Source organism: Meriones unguiculatus, chromosome 7 (assembly GCF_030254825.1).
Source record: "Meriones unguiculatus strain TT.TT164.6M chromosome 7, Bangor_MerUng_6.1, whole genome shotgun sequence".
In the NCBI taxonomy this organism is placed as follows: domain Eukaryota; kingdom Metazoa; phylum Chordata; class Mammalia; order Rodentia; family Muridae; genus Meriones; species Meriones unguiculatus.
Window position 1 is genome coordinate 83,079,875 of NC_083355.1, and position 19,259 is coordinate 83,099,133.

A 19,259-nucleotide genomic window follows, 5' to 3' on the forward strand; every position below is an offset into this window, starting at 1 on the left:
ACACCAATAGCACAGGCTCTAAGATCAACCATCAATACATGGGACCTCATGAAACTGAAAAGCTTCTGTAAAGCAAAAGACACTATCATCAGAACAAAATGACAGCCTATAGATTGGGAAAAGATTTTCACCAACCCCATATCTGACAGAGGGCTAAAATCCAGAATATATAAAGAATTTAAGAAGTTAAAAACCAACAAACCAAGTAATCCAATTAAAAAATGGGATACAGAACTAAACAGAGAATTTTCAATAGAGGAATATCGAATGGCAGAGAAACACATAAAAAAAAATGCTTAACATCCTTAGTCATTAGGGAGATGCAATCAAAACAGCCCTGAGATTCCACCTTACACCCATCAGAATGGCTAAGATAAAAAACTCAAGTGACAATACATGCTGGAGAGGATGTGGAGAAAGGGGAACCCTCCTCCATTTCTGGTGGAAATGTAACCTTGTACAACCACTTTGGAAAATCAATCTGGTGCATTCTCAGAAAATTAGGAATAGTGCTACCTCAAAATCCAGCTATACCACTCCTAGGTATATATCCAAAAGATGCTCAAATATACAACAAGGACACTTGCTCAGCCATGTTTGCAGCAGCTTTATTCTTAATAGCCAGAATCTGGAAGCAACCTAGATGTCCTTCAACAGAGGAATGGATACAGAAATTGTAGTACATTTACACAATGGAATATTACTCAGCTATTAAAAACAAGAAAATCATGAAATTTACAGGCAAATGGTGGCAACTAGAAAAGATCATCTTGAGTGAGGTATCCCAGAAACAGAAAGATACACACGGCATATACTCACTTATAAGTGGATATTAGCCACATAATATAGGATAAGCATACTAAAATCTATACTCCTAAAGAAGCTTAACAACACGGAAGACCCTAGGGAAGATGCTCAATCCTGGCATCCCTTTACTCCCCACATCAGCACCGGATCCAGTTTTGGTCCCTCACTTGCTTCTGCTGCTCTCCCACCACATGCCATGTGCACGCTGTACCTTCTGTCTGGAATGCCCGCTTTCCAGACCCTCTGAGCCAGCTTTCAGGGGTCAGCCCTAGCATGTCTGCAATGGCTCTTTGACCCCAGGTCTCCCGGCCTGATTAGATGGCTTTGCCAAATTTGATATCTCTGTGACTCTCTCTAGTTCCTATGCTATTACCGCCGTTTAGTTACTTTGCCAGTTTCCCTTTCTTGACTGAGATTCTTACCTGGAAAAAAAAATACTCCAGCAGTTGGCCTGCAGTGATTAGTAATAAATGTCCTTGAGAAAGAAAACAAGTTGATGTCTGTCTTCTACACCAGATAGGAATTTTGAGTAGAGTTAATTAGCATATAACAAAGCACAATTATGTGTATCAGGTAGTATTCTAGGAAGGTTAATGAGGATTGTGACCTTCAAAGAGTTTGTAGGTCGATGGAGCCTAGTGTCTGGCAGGCAGAAGATAATGGCCTAATGACCAAGTATGATTGTAGCCGATCTGACTTTTTTCCTTTGCAAAGCTAGATCTCGATCTCTAGCCCTAGCCTGGAACTTGCTTACCAGGCTGGCCTCAAACACATAGAGACCTGTCTGCTCTGTCTCCCAAGCACTGGGATCAAAGGAGTGTGCCACCATGCCTGGTCTGAGTGGGTGCTTTTGGTTTTGCTTTTGATCTACCATCACATCCTAACTTGAGTGCCTGGGCGCATCTTCAAAATGTTGACCTAAGCTACAGTTACTACCACAATCCACTTGGTTCCTCCTGGATGTCTCCGTTAGAAGTGCCAGAACTTCCTTGGGTAAAACTCAACGGGTGATGAGCTTAAGAGGCTTGATGAAAGCGTAATTACCCCAAGTGGGACCATGGTAGAACTTAAAGCCATCCAAATTGCCATGGGAGGCCTCTGTCTACAAGGAACAGCTACCTAAGTTGGCCAGGACCCCTAGCTTCTGTTTTCTACGCTGCCGTTCCCTTGAGTCCTCACATGGCTCAGAGTGTCTCATAACTCTTAGGCAACTTGTCACAAGACCCCTCTGCCAAACCAGGGTCCTGCTACCCCTTCACAGACAGCAGCTACCATTATTTGGAGCTCCCTCAGAGTTTCCAGTGAGTTCAGAGGGAAGTGAGTCATTGCTGTCCCTAATAATGTGTGATTCCCTCCCAGCCTCCTTACGTCCAAAGCAACCACCCTGTCCCAAGGAAGGTGGGAGAGTAGAAGGTAGGCCTGGCGGCCGGATCGATGGATAGGCGCTTGGCGCCCCCTAGAGTCCAGCCGTAAGTGTGAGGGGTCTTCGTTTTGCCTTTGGGGTTTAAGTTCGCTTGTTGGTGTGTTTTAGGAGTTCAGGATGGAAATGGACTACAAGCAGTGGATAGTGGACTTTGTCAACCAGTCACTGCTTCAGCTGAGCACCTGTGATGTAGAAAGCAAGCGCTACGAAAGGACGGAGTTCGCGGAGCACCTGGGGGAGATGAACCGCCAGTGGCAGCGAGTGCACGGGACCCTGAATAGAAAGGTGTGTCCTGAGCTCGCACGTGGATGCATCGTTTTGCCCTTGGATGTGTGCCAGCACACCAGAGCTCGCTATAGGTGGTTATGAGCCACCATGTGGTTGCTGGAAATTGAACCACCCTAGTCTTCAGGAAGAGGAGCCCTCCTCCCCTCCCAACTGATCCCAGCCTATCCAGTCTCATCAGGACTGCCTGCATCCTCTTCCTCTGTGGCCTGGCAAAGCTGCCCCACCAGGGGGAGGTGATCAAAGAGCAGGCAACAGAATCCATGTCAGAGACAACTCCTGCTCCCCTTACTAGGGTACCCACATGGAGACTGAGCTGCCTATTGGCTACATCTGAGCAGGGGGCTAGGTCCCCTCCATGCATGGTGCTTGGTTAGAGCATCAGTGCCCGCAGGCTCTCTTGGACCCAGATTTGTTGGCTCTTCTTGTAGAGCTCCTGTCCATCTGGGTCCTTCTATCTCCTCACCTCTTCCATAAGGCTCCCTGCACTCTTTATTATAGCGAAACCAAAAGTAGATGCTGAGACTGTACATTTTCAAAGCCCACTCCTCCCTCTCTCTCTTCTTCCTTTCCATCTGCTTGTCTTTCTTCTAGTTACATTCTTCCTCCAGCAAGACCATACCTTCTAAATTTCCCAAAACAGCTCCACCACCTGGGGACTGAGTGTTCAAACGCCTGAGCCTATGGGGGAACATTCTCTGTCAAACCATCACACATTTTTAAAGAAGAGCGGTGAAAGTAAGAACTTTTTTTCCTTTGTAATGTTTTTATCCATCATGTATAGATTCAACATTTAGAACAACTTTTGGAAAGTATCACTGAGAATGAAAACAAGATACAGAATTTGAACAGTTGGTTGGAGGCACAGGAAGAGAGACTGAAGATGCTGCAGAAACCCGAAAGTGCTGTCTCCATGGAGAAGTTGCTCCTGGACTGCCAGGTGAGGCGGGGTAGCACCCTCGTGCTTGGTACTGCACTTGTTCTGAGGAAGAGGAAAGATGCTGTAGTTTCGGGATACCATGTTGCAGCTGCCCAGGCGAGCTCAGCTCTGTGTTGCTTAGTGACAGGGGTGGATCTAAGAGGCTCCTAGTCAGCAGAGTCCGCATCAGACTGTCTTTACACAAACCTAGGATTCGGTTGCCGGCCACACACCCGGGATGTATGGGAATGTCAGAAAGCGTGTGGTGCATACTATCCTTTCTCATGTAGATCAGCCAGGAATGCATGGGTTTTAAGTAATTGTGACGTGATACTTTTTCAAGCGGAGAAGAAGGCCCTTTTGTGGTCACTGTTGCTTTTATGAGGTTTGAATATTAGACCTAAGGAAAGGAAACGTTTTCAGGAAATTTGGGCTTCCATGCCTTTTCCTCTGCGTTTACTATTATTATTACCATTTTGCCCAGCACTGGGGACGGTACTTAGATGTTCCCATTATTATTATTCTTGCGTTCTGCACTTTGCCTGAAGGAGACAATTTTTTTCCACCTATTGTGAACAGTGTTCCAGAAGGCCCACTTGTCCCTTGGAGCCAGGATCTAAGTCACACTTTGGTGACTCGAAGCTGTTATCCATTGACCAGGTCATGCCGTCCTTGAAACTCTGCAGTGTGTAGACCCATGCCAGGGCTGGGCATGCCTGGGTCACACATCACTTGTTGCCCTGGCTGCAGAGGGCACACATACTGCTTCTGTGTGAAAGAAAGCACCACACTAGCCACCGCTGGGACTGCCAGGTTGGGTCAAAATTCTGTTCTCCAGAGGTTACAGTCAGCACTGGTCATAACGTAAGAACAGCAGCAAGTAGGAGGTCCTTTCTGGCAGCCACTTCCAGTTCCCAGCCCCTACTCTCCTCTCTCCCTTAGTGTCCACCTCAGCATTCCCCTGCAGGAAGCTGCAAAGAAATGCCAACAGGCCTAACCTAAGCTCGTCTTCCATAGACTCTAGTCTTAGTACTGTATTTCCTTCTGCTGGCGCTGCCCTCCAAACAAGCCTGAGACAGGTTCATTTTAGCCACCTGCCCACCCCAGTCTCACCCCCAAGCTGTAATTTAACAGATGCAAGGTTTAAGGGGTCATGGCTTAAGTATTCTACTAGCCTAGCCATGCAGACAGAGAGAGACAGGCAGACAGCCATGCCAGACCAAACAAGACCAGACCAGACCAGACCATCTGAAGTAGAAACATTTGTGTTACCGTGAGATAACGGATATGAACAACAAAAGCGAGGGCAGTTGCCAAAGAAATGTGTAGTTGGCTAAAGCGGGAAGTTAAAGTTTGGTGCCTTAGACTGTAAGCAAGCAGAGTTAGCAGAAGTCAGTCCCTATCCGTTCAGAAGACTTGGATGTTTTCCTAAAGGTTTATTTTGTGATTTTTTTTAAATTATGTGCCCGTGTCTGGGGGTACATGAGTGCTAGCTAGCCCTTGAGCTAGCCACCCCTAGAGATGGAGCTACAGGTGGCCTTGAGCCACTGCACCTGGGTGCTAAGAATCGGACTGGGGTCCTCTGCAAGAGCATCTTACCATCTCCAGCCTTGGGACTGGGATATTTAAACAGTCCTTCACAGTGTTTCTCACAGGACTTAGCTCCTGGAGAAGCTATGTAATTAGCAAGTCTCTTCATTCCACTTAATGGCTTGTGCTGCAGGTTAGGATTTAAAGTGAGGTGGTGAGTGTGAGCTGGGAACTGGCATGCCTGAGAAGCGCTGGAAGGCCCCAGTGTGGCAAGAGTGGACTTCAGGACCACTAGGCCCAGTCCGGGAGAAAAAGAACGAAGACTCGTGGGGAAGGGCTCAGGAGCTAGCATTGCCAGGCTTATTATTTATGCTGTTCGTTCTTGATCTAGTGCGTGAGTGTGTGTTGGTATTTCCTTTTAACTCCCTGCTAAACAGCCCTTTTTAAAAAAAATTCCCTTTTATTGGAGAGGAAATAAAACAACTTAGTGGTGAAGAAGTACTTTTTTAGAAACATCTAGTTCCATGAGCGTCTGTAGATGGTTATTAGAAATTTGAAGGAGACAGCAATTCAACATTCTCAAATATATTTCAAGATACCAGTTTACAGAAAAACGTGCTAGCTTCCGATGGGTGTTGAGGCACATATCCGCATAAGCCTGGTGTATGGGGGAGGGGTGAGCAGCGCAGTGCCCAGTGAATCCTGCTGGCAAAGCCCGCTTCTGAGGCATTGTTTTGTGTGCCGAGGACCTTCACAACTAAACCATAGAAAGAAGAGCCCAGAAAGCAGCCCCTTGTCAGTGAGGACTCCATGGTGCGCTTATGCATGGATTTCTGTCAAAGTGAGGGTGTTGCAGTCATGTGCAGGGGTAGAAGGCTACATAGCACAGACTTCCTGTCACTCCGTGTTCTGGTGGTCCGGGCCCACTCCCAAGCATGAGAATCATCTTTGTGGTTGTTGGTGGTTGGTTGGTTGGTTGAGATCAGACTATCTCAGACTATATATAATCTGATCGATAGACAGACAGACAGACAGACAGACAGACAGATAGATAGAGACTAGCCTCAAACTTATAGCAATCCTCCTGCTTTGCACATGCTGGGATTACAGGCGTATATAATCATTCCCAGCTGCTTCAGGCCTCCTTCAACTGGCTTACACTGCTGGGTCTGTGTTCTGTTTTTCTGTAGACCATATTATAGGCTTCTGGGAATATGGCTGTAACGAACAGAGCCATTTAGCGTGGCTTCATGAGTGACTTAATGGATGAAGATACAAAAGACAGGCAGGCTGTTAGCTGACTCAAGTGCCGCAAAGCATGCCATTTACATGCTCCTTGATGATGGAAAGTGCCTTCCTGCTTGTGGTTTCCAGCCATGGCTGACTCCGGGTGCTAAGGAAACGGGGACTTGGGGGTTGATGACTTGGGGCCACACGGTGGGGCTAGCACAGGCAGACGTTTAACAAAGACTAGCTGATCTGGATCACTCCCATACCACGCCCCTAACAACCTGTTTCCTAGCATCTCCTAAAATATAGACTATAGAGTTGAAATAAGGACATGCTGTGAGACCGGGCATGGTGGTTCACACCTCTAATCCCAGGACCCAGGAGGCGGAGGCCTGACCTGTGAATTTGAGGCCAACCTGGGCTACACAGCAAGAGCCTGTCTCAAAAAGCAAGCCGTGACTAAAGTGCTGTCATTGCAGTGCTCTGTATAACTATATGCTCCATTGGCATTTTTTTACTCAAAAGAGTAAATGCCTGCTTATTAATTGTTCAGAACTATTATACTTTATTTTATTTATTTTATTTATTTATTTTGTCTTGCCCATCCAGGATATAGAAAATCAGCTCGCCATGAAATCCAAAGCCCTGGATGAGTTGAGACAGAGTCCTCTGACTTTGGAGGGGGGAGGCGTGCCATTGTTAGAGGACATGGCGTCTGGAATTGATGAGCTGTTTCAGAAGAAGGGTCACGTGACCAGCCAGGTAGGGGACATCCGTCAGTCTGCTGTTTCTCCTCCTACAGTCTTTTCGTTTATCGTTGTTGCTGTTCTTGGATCACGGAGACTCACCCCATGTTGCGGCTGGGAAGAATACTGAAGTGAGAAGTATTTCAAGTCTCATTTTAGGCACTAAATAGTTGAAGGCGAGCCATGGGTCAAAGCGGCACTGGCAGGCAGGAAATACGCTTGGCTCTCTCTGTTTTGTCTAACGTACTCAGGCAAGTATAAATGTCTCTCTCCTTCTCTCGGACGAGAAGAGCATCTGGTATTGTTCCAGGTCAGCTCCACAGCAGCAGTTAGAAAAGAGCAGCCCAAGCCTGAAGGAGATGCGGGAGAGATTGCGGGATCTGTATCACATAGCCTCGGGAGCTGGGAGCAGGGTCAGCATGGGGGGAACCCCAGAGGCAGGAAGAAAGAGGGAAGGGAAAGAGTGTGCAGGATGCTCCCCCCCCCCCCCCCCGCAAAAGGAGGACATTGGGAGAGGAAGCTGAGACTCTGCACAGGCGTTTACCTCCCGCCGAGGATGCTCTGAAGGCTCTCAGTTATAATGTGTTTGCGTTTCCTCCAGCCTCCTCACCGGGAGTTATATATGTCACGTGTTAAAATCTGCCTTCTACCCTGTGCCCCTAGGGGACTTGGGAACAAGCCGTATGATTGAAATCCCTAAGCAACGGGCAGCCTCGCCCCTGGACCGGGACTCCGGGAATATAGGGATGAGCTGGCTCAGTCATTTGTCAGTCATGTTTGAGTGACTGTGCTCACCACCAGGGGTGAGAGAAAGCAGAAAGTAATGGGACCATGCTCTCCGAGGAGCTTGAGCAGTGCAAGAAATGCACAGGAACAGATCACAGTGGTGTGGTGTAATACAGAGGGGGATTGAATTAAGATGGTACTTATACAAGCATGCAGAAGCCAACCTCCTTGGCACAAGCCTGTAATCCCAGCACTCAGGAGGCAGAAACAGGTGGATCTGTGAGTTCAAGGCCAGCCTGGTCTACCAAATGAGTCCAGGACAGCCAGGGGTACACAGGGAAACCCTGTCTCAAACAAATAAACACAATAATAATAATAGCAACAGTAGTAATAATAATAATAATAGCATGCAGAGAGCAAAATCATAAGAGAGACACACAAGTAAATGGAAGAGTCCAACCATGAAATACATTTTCAGTTTTTTTTTTTTTCAACAAAGGTAGCAAGATTACTCACAGGGAAGAGGATGATTTTTTTTCCCCACACAGGATGACACTAGGGCGCCCAGATATTAACATGAAAAACAATGACTTGCTGACTCCGTACCACATACAGAAGTTGACTCTAAATGAATCAGACACAAATGTCAGAGTTAAAGCTATGAACTCCTTAAGAAGCACCATAATTGTTCGTGCCTGTCCTCCTAAACAGGACACTGAGGCATCGATCGCCGGAGGAGGGGGCAGAAAGCTGGCCTTCATCAAAATCAAGCACTCTGTGCTTTTGAAGAGCACCACAAAGAAATGTAAAGACAAGCGGAGAGGACGGGGAGAAACAGGGATGAGCTCATTCAGTCATTTGTCCATCTTGTTTGTTTAAGTTACTTAACCACCAGGACTAAGAGAAAAGAGAAAACCATGGAAGCCTAACCCTGAGGATGGGGAAAGTATTTGCAGATTGTGTCTTGGCTAAGGGGCTTGTACTTACAGTGGAATAAGCCACAGGGCAGTAATTGAATGAGGAAAATGGGAAGGCCTCTTGAATGGACTTCTCTCTGCAGAAGATGATGTGAATGGCCAATGAGCACATCAGTAGCCATCGAGGGAATAAAGATCAAAGCCGTGATGAGATGCCACCCACGAGGATGGCGGCATTAGCCAATGCTGGTGGCAGACGATAGCAAGCGATAGCAAGGACTCGGTCATACGCTGCAGGTGCGAGTGTAAAGTGGTCCGGAGGCGCTGGAAAGGAGCGCAGCAGTTCCCTGAAGGTTAAACAGTAGAGTTGACAGGACTCTGCAGTTCAGCTAGGTGGTCCATGTTTACAGCCATCTAATCGTGATAGCCCCGAAGCGGTAACAACCCATTGTCTATCCAACTATGGATGTCTTAGTAAAATGTAGTGGGTGTACCTGCATTGTGGGATATTACTCAGCTGTTCTAAAGCGACAGTGTAGTCTACGTCAATGGACTTTAAAGCCTGGTGAGCGAAAGAAGCCAGTTCTCATAAAAAAGACCATGTATGAATCTGTTTATATGAAAATCTGTACAGACAGAAAGTGGGTTATTTTTGGCTGGAAGAAAAGTGACTTCTAAATGGATGTGATGTTTCTTTTTGGAGCAAAAAAAAAAAAAAAATGTGTTCTAAAATTGATTGTAAAATTTTAACTTTTAAATAGGTAAATTACATGATGTGTGAATTTTATCTCTGTAAAGTATCGGTTTAAAAAAATGCGGGAGGTGGGCTGTGGAGGTGGCTCCGTTGGTGAGGGGACAAACATGAGGACCCAGGTTTGAGTCCCAGAACCCACATTAAGAGATGCTGGTCATGAAGATACATGGTTGTAATTCCAGCAACTGCCAGCAATGATTGCCTCACTTTTCCGTCTCTGTCCATGGGCAGGTTCCTTCCCCAAGCCTGTTCTCTGGAATGATAACACAATCTGACCCCTTTCTGCTGTAACAATGACGGATGCCTATCACGGTGCTCAGAGCTCTGCCAGCTGAGCCCAGCTCTCACATTTCTTCTTTCTGCTCTGTGAAGGCTCACTTAACAAATTTCTTCTCTTTTCCCTCAGACCAAACGTGTGGCATCTTCTGGGATCAAAGCTGGGTGTGGTGGTGCACACTTTGATCCCAGCACTCTAGAAGAGTCCAGGTGCCATGCCTGCCTGAACTATATGCAAGCACCTTTACCTGCTGAGCCATCTCATGGCCCTCAACATTTTCAAATAGTCAGGCTGTCCTGGAATTCGTCATATAGCCCAGGCCTGAGCACATCAGCCTTCCAGGTGCTGGCATTACAGGCACACACCCACATGTAGCTTCAGGGACCGTTTTCACTAAGTGGCAAAATGTCCCGGTGGGTAAAATGTGCCTGCCCCTCATGGGCATCCTGTGTGTTTCTCTCCAGCTTGTGATGGCTTTGAGGGAGTCACAGCTAAGTTCAGGCATCACTTTAGCATCTTAACCTACAACACTTTACAGCTGTAGAGAATTTTTCACAAACCCTATTGGGTGTGTGTGTTTGTTTTGTCTGTTTTGCTAATTAATTTGATTTGTGGATAAAGAAACCAATAACAAAGTTAAGTAATCTTGTCCAAAGCCAGAAGGCTAGCAGAGTGATTGACCCACGTGCTCAGATTCCCTTTCTTGCCTGTCCTAAGCCTCATGGTCTTGGGACTCTTTCCCACTACCTCATATTAGAACAGCCTTCTCTGAGATCTGTATGCTCCTTAACCTAGCCTTCCGGCCTTCAGGAAGTTAGTGGAGGTCTCCAGTGCTTTCAGGTTGAAATGTCTAACTTGGATACAAGAATAGATTCCTTGGGAGGAAACAAAATGAGAGAGTCTTAGGAATGCTAAGTCAGGGTTTGCGCTTTCGCCATAGGTCCATCAGCTCAGAGCCTCCGTGCAGTCGGCGCTGCAGGAGTGGAAGGCCTGTGAGAAGCTCTACGATGAGGCCAATATGATGACAACCCAACTGGCATACTCCATGGAGCACAGCAAGCCTGCGGTCTTATCACTGGAGGCCTTGGACTGCCAGGTGCAGAAGCTCCAGGTAAATTAACCAGCGTGGCCAAGGGTATTGTGGGTAGAAACTGAAGGCTGGAGCAAGCCTTAGGATGAATGCAGGTGCTTTTTCACTGCTCACAGAGAAGCAAAAAGTGGCACTTTAACTAGAGGTACCAAAGGCACAGCTTGGAATTTTAAAGCTAGTCGCATGAGCCACAGGAAACCTTAAGTGTATCTTGCATTTTCTGTCTGTTTCATTTCATGGCTTATGACGTTGTTTGTAGGGCCGGGTGCTGTGTGGTTAGCAGCTTAATACTTCTAAGTTCAGCTTGAGGAAGAAATGCGTTGTTGGTTGCTTTCTTCCTGTTCTTGGCTGTGTGTCACCGTCCTGTAAGGTCTAAGTGTTTGTGTCATTATTGTGCAGCCACAAGGGCCAAGAAAATGTTACCTTCGGGGTTGGGGGAGGGATAGTCAAACCATCTGAACTTGACCTTTGTCTGTGTCCTCAGGCCCTTCAAGATGAAGCTGAGAGCAGGGAAGGCAGCTGGGAGAAACTGCAGGAGGTTATTGGCAGGCTCAAAGATTCCTGCCCCTACGTTGCTGGGATAATTGAGGAGAAATGCCAGGATGCTCATTCAAGGTACGCTCAGAGGGAAACTTGAAAGAGCAGTCCTCTCTCTTGCTCCTTATGCCTTGAACAGGCTTCCCACTCCTCTAAGATGCCCAGTTTCAGCATTACTGTGGCTCTGCGTATCATCATGTGAGGTTCAGTGTCATGAGAGCTTTCGTGTGTCTTGTACGGTGTTTGGGATAATCAAGCCAGAAATGTCTCAGTGGGGCCACTTCCATAGCGCATCCTCTAAATGCCAGGCTCAGTCTCGGGAACCCCCAAAGCAGCAACAGAAACACTGAGGAGTAGGGCACCTGTAGGACAAGCTCAGATGGATGTGCTCACAGCATCTCTTGGAAAGTGACCTAACGCTGCTCTGCCCGAGCAGGCTGCTTTCGAGTCTTCCTTCGTTGCAGACTCCACTGCCTCAGCCAGCCGAGTTTTGCAAAGTATTGAACATAGGACAGCAAAGTGCGGACCCTGACGTGGTGTCCCCAGCTCTCCACCGACTCTTCACTGAAGGGAGGCCGGAATATGTCTAGCTCCGGGTTCGGTTTCAGCAACACTCACTGCACAGGCAGTGCCGTTGCTGTTAAAAGATTCAGGTCACTGAATCTTTGCACATACAAGTTCATTCTTTTCTGCTTGTTGTTTGGGTTGCTGTGAACCGAACCCAGAGCTGGACTCCTGCTACACAAATGCTCTACCGCTGAGCCACGTTCCCAGCTCCGTTCATGCAAGTGCAACAAATAATCTGCAGAATGTTTTGTACAGTCTTTTAAAATGGTTGTTCCGAGCTGGGCACAGTGGCGCATCCCTGTAACCCCAAAAGGCAGAGGCAGTCAGATCTCTGTGAATTCAAGGCCAGCCTCATCTACAAAGCAAGTCCAGGACAGCCAAGACTACACAGAGAAACTCTGTCTCAACAAAACCAAACAAACAATAACAAAAAACGAAACGGTTGTTCCTCCTCTTCCTCCTCCTCTGGAAGAATCTCATTCAGCTCTTAGCTGACCTAAAATTCACTGTGTAGTCCCAGCTGGCCTCAAACTTGTAATGATCTTCCTGACTCAACCTCCTAAATGATGAGATTCTAATCAAGCCACTATATCTGGCTAACTTTTCTTTTTTGATTACTAGCATGGAAAATTAAAAAAAAAAAAAAGGAGTAAATATAGGGGAAAGGAAAAAAGCAAGATGAAAACCTGTAAATGGAATTTAAAGATTCCTTTGTTTTAACTTGAAAATAAATATTTTGTTTGTTTCATTAATTGCACAGTAAATTTGTTTGACACAAGCACAGTATATAAGGAAGACCTATTGAAAAGCTGGGCATCCATTTAATCCCAGCACCTGGGAAGCAAAGGCAGGAGGATCTCTGTGAGTTCGAGGCCAGCCTGGTTTATACAGTGAGTTCCAGGACACTGAGAGATTCACAATGAGACCTGGCCTCAAAAATTCAATAAATAAATAAATAAAAATCCCCCTGCTTTTAACTTCTAGTAGAGCGTGTACATGTAAGTTTGCTGCAAGGGGAGGATGGAATGAAGTTTGTTGTCTTATCGTTAACTGCCAGGTGGACCCAGGTGAACCAAGACCTCGCAGACCAGCTGCAGGAGGCCCGCGGTCAGCTTCAGCTCTGGAAGGCTGCTGACGGCGCTCACACAGAGGCCGCAGCCCGGCTCCAGCAGCAGGAGGCGAGGTTCCAACAGCTTGCCAATATCAATATGTCTGGAAACAACCTGGCAGACATCCTGCCACCGGCCCTGCAGGACATCAAGGTGGGTCCAAAGCCTTGGGAATGAAACCAAACCGCATCAGCAAAAACAGGCAGAGCCAGTGAGGGGCGGCCATGGCCTTGGGAAAGGGATAGACCACAGGGAAGGCGAAGTCATCGGACAGGTGCGCTGGGCTGGCTGTGTAGGGCACAGGTGAGATGGGACACGTGGGGTTGGGAGAACAGGGTAGCAGGTGGTTCCGGGGGGAGGTCCTGCCACCCACCTATTCCCAAGTTCACATTTCTGTGTCAGCAGTTAAATCCCTAGAGAAAAGCCTCATACAAAATCTGTAATAGAACCACAGTACCTCACTCGGTCACAGTGTTCGGTCTCTGCGATAGAAACCTTAGCTAAGACACGCATCTGTGTCTGTGTGAATGTACGTACACGGGTGTGGGGGTACTCACAGAGGCCAGAAGGAGGTGTCTGATCCCTTAGAGCTGGAGTTACTGCTGCTCAGGTAAGACTGTCTTGCTTTAAATATAATCCTGGGGTGGAGAGGTGGCTCAGTGGTTAACAGCACTGACTGTTCTTCCGAGGACCCAGGTTCAAGGCCTCAGCACCCATATTGCAGCTCACAACTGTCTGTAACCCCAATTCCAAGGGATCTGACAATTTAACATTAATGTACATAAAATAAAATAAATTCTTTAAAAAGAAAAAAGTAATTATCTTTAAAAAAAATAATAATAATTATCATAGGTAGCCAGATGTGGCACATGCCTGTAATTCCAGCACGCAAGGAGGCAGAGGCAGATGAATCACTGTGAGTTCGAGGCCAGCCTGGTTGACAAAGCGAGTCCAGGACAGCCAAGGGGATACAGTGAAACCCTGTCTGGAAAAACAACCAAGCAAACAAACCCCAAACGAAACAAGAATTCAGGGAGGTGGCTCCGCAGTTATGAATGAGACCCGCTTCTTCTGAGGCCCCTGGATTGTTCCTCAGCACCGAGGTTGGGTAGCTCACAGTCTATCAGCAGAGGAGGGCATGGCAGGAGCGCAAGGCAGGGCAAGTCCTGAAGCGGAAGCCGTGGAGGAACGCTGCTTACTGGCCTGCTCTTCGTGGCCTGCTCAGCCTGCCTTCTTCTACAACTCAGAACCGCCTGCCCAAGGGCTGGTACCACATTCAACGGCTGAGCCCACTCGCATGCATCGGTCATTAATTAGGAAAATGCTCGTCAGGCTTGCCCACGGGCCAGTGTAGCAGGGACAGTTTTGTCAGTTGAGGCTCCCTCTTTCCGAATGATTAACAGAGCACTAGCCAGCGCAGTACACATAATTTGAAACAAAAGTGGTGATGGTGATGATGACGGTGGTGATGGAGGTGATGGTGGTGATGATGATATGATGATGATAATGATGATGGGAGCTTAGGGGATGGCTCAGTGATTAAAGTACTTGCCATACAAGAATGAAGCCCTGAATTCAACCCCATGTCAAAAGCTAAGTGTGGCAATTGAAATCCCAGTGGACACAGAGACGGCAGGGTTCACTGGCCAGAGCAGTGAGCCTAGGCCAGTGAAGAGGCCCTGACCCAAAACATTAAGTAAGTAAACAAAGTGGACAGTTCAAACACGCCTGCTCGTACCCGTACGTACTCTCAAATGTAGCAAAAACAGTAACACCTGGACTTGGTTCCACATGAGTATTGCTCGTCTGGGAATTCAGGGAAGTCAGTAATCTTAGACTGTTTAAGAACAGAGCAGTTTGAGCTATGGTGTTTTTCCAGTGCTGGGAGGAAATAGCCAGAATGTGAGTACGCCATAGTATTGGTAACAAGATGTGTTTTATAGCTTGTGACACTGTAGGTGAAATCAAAAGTGAGAAACAGGTTTAATTAGAGTGCCCTGCAGTCCACTTGCCTAGGGAGACGCTGAGGACCCTACGTGAACCCATTTATGTTGGAAGGTCAACAGCAAGGGACAGGCCATAGTGGTTCTTGAGATGATTTCAAAGTTCGTCCCTCAGGAGTTAGACGGTTAGAAACAGAAAGCACCCGTCTTCTCAGTCAGTCTCCTGCTTCCAGAACCTAGGAGCCCGGACTGTTGGGAAATGACAGGTTCCGTGCTGAACTGCCAACCTCCAGAGCAGCGCCAGTACGATACATCATTTTAAGAAAGCCCAAGTTTTGTTTTTTGTTTTGTTTTGTTTTTTTTGTTTGTTTTTTCAGCTACTTAAACAGTAACAACAAAAAGCTTTTGCAGAGGCATAAGCAGCAGGGGTTGGGGCCGTGGTAGGGGAGGAGCAAACACTTTGCTACCCTTTCTCCTTCTCCAGGAGCTGTGCCATGATGTCCTGAAGACTAAAGAGGCCTTCCTTGAAAATTCCACCCTCTTGGATCAGCTCCCACGGCCTGCAGAGCGCAGCACCCCTGGCCTCCATTCCGGACAACTGCATGCCCTCCAAACAGCTGCCTATCTGGAAAAGATGCTGCTGGCGAAATCAAATGAATTTGAGGTTCGTCTTGCCTTTCCGCGTGAGCAGTGATTGTGGACATTCTCATGCCACCCCCAGTCTGTTGGAGCCTATGAGGCAGTTGTGCCGTCTGGAAGGCACCTCGGGGAAACCATAGAGTGAAGCCATCCCAGAGTCCTGCTTAGTCACGGGGCCGAGGGCCAGCTCCTTAGCAGCCGTTTGTTCTCGACCAAACATGTTAGTTTAGCAAGGGGCGTGCCTCCTCCCCTGTTCAGATCTCGGTTATCGGAATTTTTAAGGAGAGTAATTGAGACATGGATGTGGCTGCTGGAAACACAGCTGTCCACTGGAGTCTTCATTCATCTCCCGAGTTGCAGTGCTCGGAATACCTAGAGGGCGGTGAATCTCTAATACTGTCTCCATGTCAGCAGGAAGGAGAAAAAGCAGGTAGTAGGCAAAGGGAACTAGGAAGACCTTCCCAAGGCACAGAATGAAACTGCAGAGCCTTTGCAGAGACCTCTGTGAAGTTTTGAGACGATGAGCAGAAAAATAACTTGAACCCTTAGCAGTTCATAATGCCGGGCTTAATTCTGTCTCTTTATAGATTGTTCTGGCGAAGTTTAAGGATTTGGGCGACCGACTGACATATTTAAAAGATCTTATTATGCACGAGGAAGAAAATTTGAATAAACTTTACCAGGAAGAGAAAGAGGAAGTTCCTGACTCGTTCCTGGTATTGGCAATATGTGTCTTTCCTAAGAGCTTATTTTCTATAGGGTTAAAAAAATAAACTGATTACTACTGCGTGAACCTGCTCTCATCCTTCTTTCCTTGGGAGCTCAATCACTCACTTCTCTTTCATCTGCATTCTGGTTAACTCATGAGCACTGTCATTCACTTCTTTCATTCCTGCTCCGTTTTCTTAAGGTCTCAAAAAACGGAACATTGTGGGACTCTATTTTATCAATAAGTTATCAATATACCTATGTTATTAATATGTATGCACTGCCCATAGACTTTTTTATCAGTGAACCCAAATATTCAAGGAATTCTCTGTTGTGACTAGTTGGGTTTATTTAGTTTGAAGATCAAATATAAAATATTCAATTAAAATTGGGTGCTTTCCTTTTTTAATTTACTTCAGTGAGTTTTGTATAATTAACATAAAATTAATGAAGGGACTCAAGAATTCTGGATCCTGCAGATTCCCAAAGGTCAGAATTTACCCCTATGAGGAGTCAGCAAATGATGGGATGCTATCCAAATCCCAGTCCATTTTGTAAACAAAAATTTTAGTTAAGCCCAGCCCATTTGCACGTTATCTGTGAGGGAGTCTATGGTATAAGGGCAGACTTGAATGGTTGCTTTCCAGACAAGATGGCCCACAAAGCTAAAACACTCTTAGGCTGGCCATCTAAAGAAAAAAAAAATGTTGACCCTGACCTAGACTATGACAGCAGAGTTGAGGAGAAAGTATGGGTATTGTGGAAGGCGTTTATTTTACATACTGTTGACATCTTTTTGGCAAGTTTTGATCAGTCTTTCTTTCTTGTGCTTTCCTACCCTAGGAAAATATGGGTAGAACGCTTTAGGTCTGGTTTAAGTGTCCCATTTAGCTAGGGTAATAGGAACGATCAGATTTTCAGTCGCTGTGTAGGCACACTGTAGAAATAACCTGTTGAAGCTCAAGTCATTGGCAGATTACGTAGGACTTGGAAGTCCAGAATTGTCCTTTAAAAAGAGAAGAACTCACTTTCCGTCTTGCTTAAAGACAAGATTTAACGTCCCTTCCTACTTCTTGAGCTGGTTTGGTGCTACTTGTGCATGGTGTTTGTTTGTTTGTTTGTTTTGGCTATGACAAAATCCCTGGCAAAGGCAACTGGAGAAAAGGTTTGGAGGCCAGCAAGGTGGCTCTGCGGGTGGAGCCCACCCAAAGGTGGAAGGAGAGAACCGATTCCGTAAAGGTGTCCTCTGCCCTCCACATCCTGTGTTCACGCCCGTAATAATAATAAGGGTTTTAAAGGGTTATTCTGGCTCGTGTTTTGAGGGCCTCCAGTCCATCGTGGTAGCACAGGGGTGAGGCAGCTTGACGCATTGTGCCCACAGTCAGGAAGCAGAGAGACATGACTGCCGGCACGCAGCTGGCTTGCTTCTCTTTCTCCTTTTCTTCAGCCTATGCTACCCAGCCCATAGGGAATACCTGTAGGCTACGGAGCCTGTGTGGTACCAACCACATTCAAGATGGGTCTGCCCCCCTCAGATCTCTCAGAAGACACCTTCACAGACATTCCTGAGGATGTATCTCCTGGATGATCCTAAATCCTGTCAAAATTGACACATGCCCTCATGCCATATGTGTAGGCTGGCATCCACAAATGAGAAATCTAAGTTGAGGCCCAATTCTAACTCTAACTAGCTGTCTGACTGTACGCAAATTGTATTATTCGGGCCTAGTTTCCCTTCATCTTTAAGGTAAGGAGGCCATTTCATCATGTAAACATTTTTACTTTTTTTCTCACAGAACCATGTGCTGGCACTGACAGCCCAGTCACCTGACATTGAGCGTTTGAATGAGGAGAGCCTCAGGCTCCCCCTCAGCGACATAACAATAAAAACATTACAAAATGTTAACCGGCAGTGGATCCGAGCTACGGCCACAGCGCTGGACCACTGCAGGTCAGAGCATCTTCCCCCTACCCCCATCACTTCAGGGAAGGCAGGATTAACATCGCTATTCTAAGGCTCAGCTTTGTTTTCAAACCTTTATAGCAAACTTCAGGGAAACGGGCTGAATGCAAAGTTCCTTCATTACTGCGAAAAATGGAGCCAGCTTCTGGAGAAGATACAAGAATCCCTCACAGAGAATGTTGCCCATGACCTCCCAGCACTCCTGGAGCAGCAGAAAACCTATGAGGTAAATGGGCGCTTTGCCACTCCCCCTGGGGCGGGGGGGGCGGGGGGGCGGGGGGAAGAGCCATTCAAATAAAACACAAGGAGTGTCTGTCCCTCCAAAAAAAGTTTTTAATTGTCATCCAGCGATTGAAATAGCTACTATTACTAGGTCTGGTTTCTTTTCCCCCAGTATTGTATTCCTGGATGATATTAATCTGATCGTTGACCGTTTCTTGCAGTTGGCTTCCAATAACTTGGGAATTAGTCATTTCACAGAGCCCCCCCCCCCCCGCCCCGGGAGCTGTAGTAGGAAGCATATGCTCCAGGTTCCTGGCGGTGAAATCCTCCAGCTGATGTTTTATGTTTTGGCTCACAAACAGATGTTGGAAGCTGAAGTCTCTGTGAGCCAGACCATTGCCGATGCTTACGTGGCCCAGTCCTTACAGCTTCTGGACACAACAGAAATACAGTGCAGGTAAGCTGGGTGGGGTTCCGGAGCCGCTGCACTTGCTGGGACAGGCCTGTCACGAGAGCCTCTGTAGGTGTTTCCAGGGTGCCTGGTGGCAGCTTAGCCCATCAGCGTCATGCCGCAGTGAGTTCTAGTCACTCCGGGTAATTAGCCCTGTCTCCTTAACACCTGCCTGTGCACGGAGCCTTCGAGCGCTTCTCTCCCGGCTCTTCGTAAGAGTCTTTGTGAACTCCAGTTCTTAGGGTGCCTAACTACCAAACGGAAACCTTAAGACAGGGTTGTGCCTTACAGCCCTGAAAAAATGCTAACAATGCTTTTTTTTTTTTTTTTTTTTTTTTTTTCCCTGTTGGAAGTGATGAAGGCGGCAGCACAGAGGAGCCTGGAAACGGCCGCTACCCGGGCATATTAACTAAGTT

At 47.0% G+C, this 19,259-nt stretch overlaps 1 protein-coding gene across 3 annotated transcripts in view; it reads left to right on the forward strand.

Annotated features, from left to right (window-relative positions):
- Positions 1–19,259, forward strand: part of Syne2 (spectrin repeat containing nuclear envelope protein 2) — a 302,588-nt gene that overhangs the window by 230,724 nt on the left and 52,605 nt on the right. For all 3 annotated transcript variants that reach the window (XM_060387664.1, XM_060387667.1, XM_060387666.1), the window contains exons 83-93: positions 2,339–2,515; positions 3,300–3,455; positions 6,804–6,956; positions 10,555–10,725; positions 11,189–11,319; positions 12,866–13,070; positions 15,345–15,524; positions 16,087–16,215; positions 18,004–18,158; positions 18,252–18,396; positions 18,755–18,849. In XM_060387664.1, the coding sequence (XP_060243647.1) occupies positions 2,339–2,515; positions 3,300–3,455; positions 6,804–6,956; positions 10,555–10,725; positions 11,189–11,319; positions 12,866–13,070; positions 15,345–15,524; positions 16,087–16,215; positions 18,004–18,158; positions 18,252–18,396; positions 18,755–18,849 (1,697 nt within the window). The remainder of the gene's footprint in view (positions 1–2,338; positions 2,516–3,299; positions 3,456–6,803; positions 6,957–10,554; positions 10,726–11,188; positions 11,320–12,865; positions 13,071–15,344; positions 15,525–16,086; positions 16,216–18,003; positions 18,159–18,251; positions 18,397–18,754; positions 18,850–19,259) is intronic.